The sequence below is a fragment of the Loxodonta africana genome, chromosome 14, assembly GCF_030014295.1.
Source record: "Loxodonta africana isolate mLoxAfr1 chromosome 14, mLoxAfr1.hap2, whole genome shotgun sequence".
NCBI classification, from domain to species: Eukaryota; Metazoa; Chordata; class Mammalia; order Proboscidea; family Elephantidae; genus Loxodonta; species Loxodonta africana.
This window is the reverse complement of record NC_087355.1, coordinates 21,975,852-21,987,954: the sequence shown is the minus strand read 5'-3', so window position 1 is coordinate 21,987,954 and position 12,103 is coordinate 21,975,852. Positions and strand designations below refer to the sequence as shown.

Below are 12,103 nucleotides of genomic sequence, written 5' to 3'. Positions count from 1 at the left end.
CAAATAGGAAAAGATTGTTTTTTAAAACCATTTTTATATCACTATTTTGAATGTTTCATCTTCTTTACTATGCCTTTACAAATAACTATCAATTGGATATGTGATATATGTTGTTTATTTTTGTAGTTAAAACAGAGCCAATGAGCAGCAGTGAAATAGCTTCAACAACAGCAGACGGGTCTTTAGACAATTTCTCAGGTTCAGGTAAGGAGTAAATATTAAATTGATACTAAGCATTATTTTTCCTAGTTTATGTATATGTTTTTAGGTGCCATCGAGTCGGTTCTGACTCACAGCAACCCTGTGTACGACAGAACGAAACGTTGCCTGGTCCTGCGCCATTATCACAATCATTGCTGTGTTTGAGCTCGTTGTTGATTATGTACATATATATAAAATATAGCTTTGCTCAGAGTCACATATTAGCAATTCCGATGCTTTTATTCAGTGTCGTGAAATGTTTGTGATGAAGTGTTTGTGGAAACCGTTGGTATCCTATAAAGGAGATAAGTCAGTGGTTTTATTCTTATCATTTCTTCTAGTAAATTCTCTTTATTATGTCAATGATTCTTCCCCTTTTCTCTCTCATTTGTGTATGATTTTTCCAATCCTAAGTAAATGGTATATTCAACTATAGATATAAATTAAAGACTCTGTAAAGCAGAATGGTAAATCCTTAAGTTAGTTTTTAATCTCTTTCACATTAATAAAGTCTCCTTCAAACAAACAAAATAACCTATGTTTCACATGAGTGATAATGAAATGACTAATAATAAAGTAACTCTGATAAGTGACAGTGAGAATAAAGAAACTACGAAGACATGATCATATTTTTGCCACGTTACCCAGCTTGTACTATTTCAACTATAAATGATTTCTATTAGAAGTAATTCTTAAAATTTTTAAGCTTTTTCACATTACTTGCTGCATTCATAAAACCTCTTAAGTGGAAATGCTGTACTTTCATAAAATCGTGGTTGATTTAATGTAGCCCTTAGGATCATTTATTTCATATACACCACAACTAAGAGGGCTTGTAAGCAGATATAAAATGGTATATAGATGCAGAGCTTTTATAATAATGATGGCAGATGGAGATAACAAGGAAATAACAAGGGGTGTTATACACATTATTTCTTATATAAAACATTTATTGAAGTTTGACTTATGCCAGGCAATATGCTTGGTACTATTAGGAATTCATAGATGTATGAGAATGGCCCTGGCTTGGGGCATAATGGGCTGAACAATTGACCAAACCATTCACAGTTCAGAATAATGCCAAAAGGAAGCCCAGGGATCACCAAGAACACCAGGAAAGGGATCCAACAAGGCCAGGAGTACAAGGAAAGGTTTCCTGGGGGCAATGCCTGCACTCAGCCTTTACAAATGAGTAGGAATAAAGCATATGTAGAATTGGGAGGGGGATAGTGGCTAGATGTGACATTCCGTGGGAGGAGACCAAGGCACCAGAGGGCTTGGAGTTTTGGAGGAACTGCTAAATGGCTCAGAATTCCGGGTGTGTACAATGTGAGCAGTGAGGGACATGCTGGAGAAGGAGGCAGGGCCAGAGTCGAAAGAGGTATATGTGTCCTACATGGAGTTTGGATTTTATTCTGAATGCAGTAGGGAAGCATCAAAGGAAGGGGTTGCATGGTCAGGTTTACAACACAGAAACATCACTCTGGTGGCAGGATGGATTGAAGGGGATAGAAACTGAAACGGAGAGACCAGTTAGAGGTTTTTGCATTAATTTGGGCAAGAAAAACCTGAAGTAATGTGCGGGCAGTGGATGTGGAAAATGGTTTTAAGAGGTATTTATGAAGTAGAATTGATAGAAAAAGTTGAGAGAGTGTGGATACAAGAGCATGATTAAAAAAGAAATATGGTGACCTCAGTTTGGGGTATGTCGAGTGTGAGGAACATCGACCTGAAGATGTCAAGTATTTTAAAATTTGGAGCTTAAGAAGGATCTGGAATGGAAATTTTGGAAAGTGTACAGGATGTTGAATCTGAGGATGGGGGTGGGAGGTTTAATAGGGATGAAGACAGAACCGAGGGAAAACCATTATATAAAAGATAGACAGAGGATAAAGTGAAAACAGAAGTGATTGGGAGAAGAAGGAAGAGAGTCAACCTGAAAGTGAAGGTGGGATCGAGTTTCACAGAAGTACTATCTATCTATGTTGCAGATTGCGATATAAAAAGATTGCGATATAGCTATTCAAAATATTTTAAAAATTGATTTGAAGAAAGTATTTGCTAAGTGATAAAGCAAGTTATGAAAGAGTAATATGTTCAGTATAATCACAGTTTTGTTTAAAAAAAAGTAGGGGGAGGATATTTATGTGTATATATGCATATGTATGTATGTATAAGTATTAATGGTGGCTGTCTGGTAGAATATAATTTGAATTTTATTTCTTCAATTTTTTTTTTTACAATGCCTATGTATGTATTGGAGCACTGGTGGCGCAGTGGTTAAGAGCTCAGCTGCCAACCAAAAGGTCAGGAGTTTGAATCTACCAGCCTCTTCCTTGGAAACCCAATGGGGCAGTTCTACTCTGTCCTGTAGGGTCGCTGTGAGTCAGAATCAACTCAACAGCAACAGGTGTTTTTGGTTTTATGTATGTATTTATAATTAAAAAATAATAATGTTAAAGTGAAATTAAAAATCACGCTATAGAGAGATAATTAAAGTAACTTCAATGGATATCTACAGATAATAGTATCATATCATTGTTTTAACTGATTTTGATTACTATGGTAAAGGAACTCCTTGTTTTTAGGAAATAAACATTGAAGTATTTATGAACAAAGAAACATCATATCTGCGATGCTCCAAAATGTGAGAGATATGTGTGTATGTACACACATATTCACATAGAGGAAAGGATAAAGCTAATGTAATAAAATGTTAATATTTAGGTGAAGGATATTGAGATTTTTTTTTTTTATGATTCTTGCAACTTTTCTGAAAGCCTCAAATTATGTCAAAATAAAAATTAAGCAAATGTGAAGCATCTATGGATTTAGCTCTTGGGAGATCATTGAGGACATGCGGGAGCATTTTCAGAGGACTGGTGGGCTTTATTTTTCCTGTCTCCACTCACATACCTCATTTTTGTGTCTCTAACATATTTTGGAAACCCTGGTGGTGTAGTGGTTAAGAGCTACGGCTGCTAACCAAAAGGTCGGCAGTTAGAATCCACTGGGCACCCCTTGGAAACTCTACGAGGCAGTTCTACTCTGTCCTGTGGGGTCGCTATGAGTCGGTAATTGACTTGACTGCAGTGATTTTTTGGTTTTAACATAGCTCCTAGCAGATAGGATATGCTCATAAAGTTTGTTTAATGAATGGATGATTTAACAAATAAGGTGAGGAAGTGGAAACAAGGAAGAGAAAAAAGCCTTTCAAGCACATAATCATAAAAGAAGGCAAAGAGATGGTGGTGGCGCATTAGAGACAGATATAGGGTTGAAAGATGGCATTTGGAAGGCTGGGGTGGTTATATACTGCAGATGTAAACTTTTTAGAGGTAGAGGTTAAAGGTGTTGGCAAATCAGGGATTGGATGATTGACGGAGGGAAGTCCCTGATACAACAACAATGGCTTAAATCCAAAGCAGAGGTAGTTGAGCTGAGAAAAGGAATGATTCTTCTACAGAAACATCAGGGAGGAGTGTATGGAAGGTAATGCACATGCTTTTGAAGTGGAGACGATAGCATTGTGTTGAGGGAATTCCTCCCTGATTCCTCTGTTTAAAACTCTCCAAAGTCTTTTTGGCCTCCAAGTAAAAGCTGCATCTTAACAATAGCCTAAAAGCCCTGTTGCCATCTGGCTTCAGTAACCTCCCTCACCTCATTGCTGGCCTCCAACATGCCAGACATGCTCCCAACCAAGGGCCTTTGCAGTGGCAATTCTTCTGCTTAGAACACTCTTCCTCAGAGATCTGCCTGTCTCCCTCACCACCTTCAAGACTGTGCTCAAATCTCACCTTCTCCATGAGGCCCCCCTTGACCACCCTACTCAGTGTTGCAGTCTCTAAACTGATGATTTTTTTCCCTATAATACTTAGAACCTTTCAAACTATATTATTTATTTGCATATTATGTTTATTGCTTGTCCCTCACCCCCACTAAAATGTAACCTCCACCAGGGCAAGAATTTTTGTCTTGTTTTGTTCACCTCTGTAGCCCCAACATCAAAAATTGTACCTGGCACATATTAGGCACTAAAATATTTGCTAGATTAATTAATGAATACATGAAGGAATGAAAGTTAGTCTCTCCTTTTTCCTCTGAAGTGACTCAAAATATGAATTTGGAGATGATTAAAATGGAGAATGTAAGAAATGGAGAAATATGAGGCTGCTTAGAGGCATAAAGTGGGTGTTATAGAATGAATTGTGTTACCCCCCCAAAAGTGTGTGTCAACTTGGCTAGGCCATGATTCCTAGTACTGTGTGGTTGTCCACCATTTTGTAATGCGATGTGATTATCCTACACGTTGTAAGTCCTAACTTCTATGATGTTAATGAGGCAGGGTTAGAGACAGTTATGTTCATGAGGCAGGACTCAATCTACAGAATTAGATTGTATCTTTAGTTAGTCTCTTTTGACATATAAAAGAGAGAAGCTGTCAGAGAGGAGAGGGACCTCATGCCACCAAGAAAAGATCTGGGAGCAGAGCATGTCATTTGGACCCTGGGGTCCCTGTGCTCAGAAACTCCTGGTCCAGGGGAAGATTGATGACAAGGACATTTCCCAAGAGCCAAAGAGAGAGAAAGCCTTCCCTTGGAGCTGGCACACAAAATTTGGACTTCTAGCCTCCTAGACTGTGAGAGAATAAATTTCTCTTTGGTAAAGCCATCCAGTTGTGGTGTTTCTGTTATATCAGCACTAGATAACTAAGTCAGGGGGATTGAGGTGTTGACAATAGAGTGGAGGGTCCAAATGAATGAAGATTTGGCCTTTACGGTGACCAGTTTTTCTCTACAAGGGCTTAGCAGCCCAGGTAAAAGGACAGTTGGTTTGATCCAGGGTTGAGGAGGTAGGACATGGGAGAATATGGAGGCAAGAGAATTGAGGGTATTGGTAAGAGAACGGTTTAAAATAATTATTTACGTATGCAGGATAGATAGAGAAGAAAGTCAGAACGGGCTAATAAATTGAGAGAAAATAAAGATGTTAGGGGTCCTAGGTGCCTTGATGAGGTTGGAGAAAAAGTGAAATGAGAACAAATTAATGAAAATTCTGAAAAGACAGGATGTTCTTTCCTTAATTGCAAAACTCAGTAAGGCCTTCACCATGTGCTTCTGTCGTTACTTCTTTGTATTTCTTCATTGCACATCACAACTTTTAAAATTATCTTTTGATGTCTGTTCAGTTATAGTCCCTGTGGCCATCATGGTGTTGATCACATAGGAGATGTTTGGTAAATGTTTGCTAAATGAGTAAATGAATTGGTCAATATGATTGTGGTTTGAGATTGTGGAGTAAGTGTGGAATGGGGAAAACAAGATCCAAGATGTGGTCTTGAGCTTGATGGTTGAAGTAGAAGTCTAGAGTTGAGAGCTAGTCAGAAAGAGAAGTGTTGGATGTATAACCCAAAGTAATGTTGGAACTTGTCAGAAGACAGAGTTAAATACTCAAGTTCTTGATAAATATGAGACAGTGTCCAGGAGGTGGGTCTTTTATGGAAGCGTTTAAGAGCTGTTATGATCCTCAGGAAAGGAAGGGCTTTGTGGGAGACCAGAAAAATATTAGTTTGGAAGAAGCAGCAATGAGGATAAAGTATGTATTTACCAGTCTTTTTGATATCTGTAATTTGAGGGATTAAGCAGCCTCTACTTGGGAAAAAAAAAAATGTAGGAGTCTTAGGACCTTGAGAAGGGCTTTGCCAAAAGTGGAGAGAGAATTCATTAAAGAGGCTGAATCTATAGGGAATTTTGTTTTCCATGCATTGATTCTGTGGACCTGGACACAGAGGAAAGGACTGGGGGAGCTAAGGAGTTGGGTAAAGGAGCGGGAAGCACAGAGCATCATGGAGATAGATGGACATTCTTATACTCTTTTTTTTTTTTTTTTTAAATGAGCAAAGATCCAAAAATCCTGGCATGCTGGAGTGGCTGTGACCAGGGCTTAGGGTTTATAAGAGAAAGAGGAGTCTGGACAAAGCAGTTTCCAAGCCTCTGCTATCACCACCATATTCCTTCTGTACGATGGCATAAAAATTCACATGCCCTTAAAAATTCCCATTCTGCCTATTCTTAGTGTCCTGAGGAAATAGACTGCAAGGATAAAGTAGAAACGTAGCTGCTCTGCTGCTGGTATTAGCAATTTCCACCTCTGTCCTTCAAGGAACCCTAGCATCTTAAGGTGTTAAGGAGGTGCTGGGTTTACTCTTTCTCAGGGGAGTCGCTCAGATATCTTGGTGTGGGGAAACTGGAGGAGAGGGAATGGGTTTCCAAGGTATGTAGCTGAGTTGAAAATTGCAAGGTTGTCTATAGTGTTTTTAAAATGTAGTCAAGTTCTGTTCATTTATTACTTACTAGTGAAAAGCAATATTTTAGTGATTGGAAATTTAAGAATAGAGGGGGAAAAAACGGTTGCCGTCAAGTCAATTCCAACTCATAGCAACCCTATAGAACAGAGTAAAACTGCCCCAGAGGGTTTCCAAGGAGCACCTGGTGGGTTCAAACTGCTGACCTTTTGGTTAACAGCTGTAGCACTTAACTACTACACCACCAAGGTTTCCTTAAGAACAACAGGGGTTGAAAATAATGCATTTTTAGAGATTACAAGATATCTTGCCTGCTGCTTCTGCCATTTCCAATATGCCTAAGTTTCTTATTAATTTATAAAAGTAATATGTCCATTGATGATATTGATCATACAAAGTTGATGTCTGGTGGTATTTGAAAATTAAAAATATAGTCTCTTCTTCTGGAGGAGAAAAATGATTAGGAGTGACAAATATGGTTTTTTTTTTTTTAATTGTTCCTAAAAGGATATTACTTTTAGGGTCTTATTAATTCATTCAACAATTATCTATTGAGCACCTACTATATCCCAAGCAAAGTCTTTAGCAGTAAGAATATAGCAGTGAAAGGTAGAAAAGGTTCCTGACCTCATGGAGCTTTCATTCTTTGGGAAAGATAGATGGTAAATAGGCAAATGATATGCGTCAGTGTCCACCACCCATCTGTCAGTTTGTAGCACTGTGGTGGCATTGCTGTGATGCTAGAAGCTATCCCACCAGTATTTCAAATACCAGCAGGGTCACCCATGGTGAACAGATTTCAGCAGAGCTTCCAAACTAAGACAGACTAGAAAGAAAGGCCTAACAATCTGCTTCTGAAAATTCGCCAGTGAAAGCTGTAAGAATCACAACCGAATATTGTCTAATATGTTGTTGGTAGGTACCCTCGAGTCGGTTCCAACTCATAGATACCCTGTGTACAGCAGAATGAAACACTGTGTGATCCTGCACCATCCTCATGATCATTGTTATGCTTGAGCCCATTGTTGCAGCCACTGTCTAATACAGTGCTGGAATATTAGCCTTTTAGGTTGGAAGGTACTCAAAATACATAGTGACCACAACAGTGGAGTCAAGCATACCAACAATAGTGAGGATAGCACAAGACCAGACACATTTCGTTATGTTGTACACTGAGTCACCATAAGTCAGAGCCAACTTAATGGCAACTAACAACAACAACAATGGGTGTTAATGTAAGTAAATAGGAAATGATAAACATTATGAAAAAAACAAAAGCTGATAACGATAAAATGAAAGAGTACATGGCCTGAGGAAGAGAGCCTCTGAGAGAAAATTTCAGTGAAGTGAGGGAGTAAGTTTGGATTAATTAGAATGTGATAGGAGGATAGTGGAGGGCTTTGAGATGAGGGTATTTTTAAAAGATCACTGTCCTGTGGAGAATGCACTATTGGCAAGGGAGCGGGGAGAGGGCTAGTGGGAGCAGGGAGACTAGCGTTTCCCTGCTTCAGAAGAACAATTAGCCTGTGTTCTCCAAGAAGCAGCCACTAAGCCAGAATTAAGTGTGCAAGGACTTTATTAGGGGAGAGGAGAGGGAAGGAAGATAAGGCTCAGTGGGAACATCCTAGACCTCCTCCCAGTCTAAGGACATGTCAGCAAGGTCATTGAGAAATCCCCGAGCCAAATTCAGCAGTCATTAGAGTCCTAGGTCTGTAGGAACAGGCTGCCTTAGTATCCCTGACACCTGCAGTCGTTGCCTGGGAACAGCCCACGAGAAGTGTAGCCTCCTCACATTTACGTAGATGAATTGCAGAGCCTGGCAGCTGAGTCTTGGTCAGTTACGGTCCTGCGGTGGTAGAGCAGAGAGATGCATTCTCATGGTTGCCGCAATGGTGGTGATTGGAATAGAGCACAGAGAAACAGGAAGTAGAAAACTATTAGATTTGGAATATGTTTTCAAGGGGGAGCTGACTGGACTTATGATAAAAGACTATGAGGAAAAGAGAAGAATCAAAAATTACTTCTAGATTTTGACCTGATCATCTGGGTGAATGATGTTGACATGAATGAGATGGGAACCTGGTGGAGGAGAGAATTGAGGCCATGTTTATATTGGGATTTCTGTTTTCCTTCCCAGTGGATTCTCAAGCTTGCAAATATTGTTTACCTTGGCTGCTTCTTTCTCTTCCTATAGCATGATTTGGGGAGCTTCTTGAACTTATATGTTAGAAGTAGAGGAATGAACTGAGTAATCGGAAATAAATGCGGTAAAACAAAGATACCATCCAGTTGCCACAGAGTTGATTCCAACTTATGGTGATCTCATGTGTGTCAGAGTAGAACTGTGTTCCATAGGGTTTTCAATGGCTGATTTCTTGAAAGGAGATCGCCGAGACTTTCTTCCAAGATACCTCTGAGTAGATTTGAACTGGTAACCTCTCAGTCAGCAGCCCTGTGTGTTAAACACTCGCACCACCCAGGGACTCCAAAACAAAGAGAGGTATTAGTTGTCTAGATGTGTCCCAAGGCTCTGTGGCATGGGTGTTTGGAGTTTATTCTCTGTGGTTAATGGGAAGATGACCATTTTATTGACCTTGATAAATGACCTGGAGGCCTTCCTTTGCTTTATTATCCTGGTCCCATGAAATTTAAATTAATCTGAATTCCTAGATTACTGTTTAAAAAGTTAAGAGATTTTTAGAACATTTAGGGAGAAGGTATTTGAGGTATGAGATGATAAATTCTTGACTTCAGGCCACACAGAAATTGCAGGAGTTTGGATTTAGAGAAAGCCCAAAAGATATGGCTTATTATTATGGCATATTAAGTATTCAGTAATTTTAGATGCACATAGTAAGAGGCAGCAAGACGCCTGGACAACATCAGACATTCTTCATGGCATTTATATAAGAAGGAATACTATTTACTCCTATTTATACTGTCATAGAGCTGAATCAGGTTTATTATATATGTTACAAATAGCTTAAAATAACTTGACCATATTGTAAGTCATTTTCTAGCTTAAAAAATCTATTTTGCTTATGACTTAAATCTCACATTATCACTAAACAAATATTCTGTATTGATTGTAGCCCTGATGGCACAGTGGTTAAGAGCTCAGCTGCTAACCAAAAGGTTGGCAGTTCAAATCTACCAGCTGCTCCTTGGAAACCCTGTGGGGCAGTTCTACTCTGTCCTGTAGGGTTGCTATGAGTCAGAATCGATTTGACGGCAACAGGCTTGGTTTTCCTTTTTTGGTTTAGTATATTGATTACTTACCACATGCCAGGCCTTATCAAGTGCTGAGGAAATAAATGAGAATTAAGAGATCTTTGGTCCCAGAAGCTCATGGTTAGCAGAGGAAACTAACATCTATAAGCTGACCATAAAGCAATGTAATAAATGCTACATCGCCAGTATTTACCAAGTTCCAAGAAAATGCAGAGAAGGAAGGCAATATCGTAAAGAGAAAATGATGTTTTGGCCCCAGTGGAGGAGTACGTGTCAAGCAGAAGGAGAAAGTGCATTACAAGGCAGAAGTACATTACAAGGGTCTGGTAGGAGGAACAACAGACAGACATGAAAAGGTACAGCATGTATGGGCAATCTTGGAGTCCAGGGAGCTGGATGATACTAAACCCAGGAGGGAGTTGAAGCTTGAACCTCTTTGTATATCACACCAAGGAATTTGGAATTTATCCCAGGAATAATATGAGCAGTTGAAAGATTTTAAGCTGGAGAATGGACACAATGAAGTTTGTCATTTAAGAAAGCTCACCGTGGTGGTAGTCCTAAGGGTCAGAGGATGCTGGGTGGACATAGCAAGACACGGGGAAAGTAGCTATAAGGCTATTGCAATTGTCCAGGTGAGAGGATGTGAGGATCTGAACCAGGACCATGAGATTGGGGTAGAGTGTTCAGGACAAAACAACAGGCAATTCTAGATTAGTGATGAGTAGATGACTTGAGGGACCCTGGTGGCACAGTGGTTAGGAGCTTGGCTGCTAACCAAAAGGTCAAAGTTTGAATTTACCAGCTGTTCCTTGGAAACGCTATGGGGCAGTTCTACTCTGCCCTATAGAGCCCCTATGAGTTGGAATCAACTTGACGTAAGGGATTTGGTTTTATTTTGGCGGATGACTTGAAGGTCATGACACAGAGGGAAAAATGAGCTGATTTTGAGGTTTTTGCCTAGATAGGCAGTCAGGAGATGGTATGTTACTATGGAAAAAGACCAACTTTCCCATTTATTTGCTTGGACATGTTCCTTAACTTCTACCAAGTCTGATTTCCCTGTTTGTGAAATAACGGCAAAGAATTCTACCTTTAAGGATTTTCTGGACAATGGTGATGCTGTCAATTGAGTAGAATTAATAACACAGGAAGAAGGACAAGTTTGAGGGCAAAGATAGTGGGTCAATCATCTCATTTAATCTTCACAACAAACCTATGAGGTGTAGGTAGTATTATTTTCATCATTTTGTAGGAGAACATCCTAAGGCTTAGAGGGATCAAATAACCTAGGCCACATGGAAGAGTTGGGATTTGAATTTAAGCTGAAATTAAATTCTGATTCCAGAGCCTGTGCTCGTATTTATCACACTCTGCAGCCTCCCAGATCTCTTTCCTCATGTACACACACACATACACACACGCACACACTATATGCATATAGTCTAAATCAAAGCCTCACAGAATATACCCTTACCCTGTATAACAATTCTGGTATCTTCTACTCTATTATTCTATCCTGTTTTTTAAAAAGCACTGAGTACTTTTTGTGGGTCATGATTTGAAAATCACAGTTTGAAAAACACAACCATGGAGCTAGAAAAGAATAAAAGAGATTGCTGTGGCTTCCATCATTAGGGGGCTTTGAGTTTTTGTTGTTGTTGTTTCATTTAAAAAATATATATTTTTAACTATGGTTGCCCTGGAAACCCTGGTGGCATAGTGGTTAAGTGCTATGGCTGCTAACCAAAGGGTTGGCAGTTCAAATCCGCCAGGCGCTCCTTAGAAACTTTATGGGGCAGTTCTACTCTGTTCTATAGGGTCGCCATGAACCGGACTCAACTCTACGGCACTGGATTTGGTTTTGGGTTTGGTGGTTGTCCTGGTAAGGTATTACTCTGCCATTGACTTGCTGAGTAAGTCTATTTTATCCTTGGCCTCTCTTAAGGCTTAGAAAACAGATGTAGAAGAGGTTGTAGTCACAGATGATCTGGGCAGATAGTCGTCCTTGTAGTCCAAGTGCTCTCTCACTATTCCCTCCCTTGTGTATATTGCAGTGCAGCATTTAACAAACCCTTTCACGGCTGTTTGTGGGTCAGCCTCCCCATGTGTAAGAGACCGAACTTGTCTTTGCGTGTTTGCTCTGCAGTATCTAGCACGGTGCCTGTAACAGAGTAGTGACTTAACATGTGCCAGAAGACAGGGGAAGGCCAGCTGGGTTAGCCTGACCTATCTTAAATAAAAACTCTGTGTCTGCCAAACTGGCAACCAGATGGTAGAGTTTTCTGGCAGCTTGCAAGATGTGTACTAATCTAGATCTAGTGTATTGTCACCGTGTCAGGCCTATTTGTTATTAAAGGAAAAGAT

The 12,103-nt window shown here is 39.7% G+C and overlaps 1 protein-coding gene across 16 annotated transcripts in view; it reads left to right on the top strand.

The window, feature by feature from the left end:
* EYA1 (EYA transcriptional coactivator and phosphatase 1) overlaps positions 1 to 12,103 on the top strand; it is a 439,803-nt gene that overhangs the window by 288,548 nt on the left and 139,152 nt on the right. For all 16 annotated transcript variants that reach the window (XM_064267819.1, XM_064267821.1, XM_064267820.1 and 13 more), the window contains one exon: positions 127 to 204. In XM_064267819.1, coding sequence (XP_064123889.1) covers positions 127 to 204 — 78 coding nt within the window. The remainder of the gene's footprint in view (positions 1 to 126; positions 205 to 12,103) is intronic.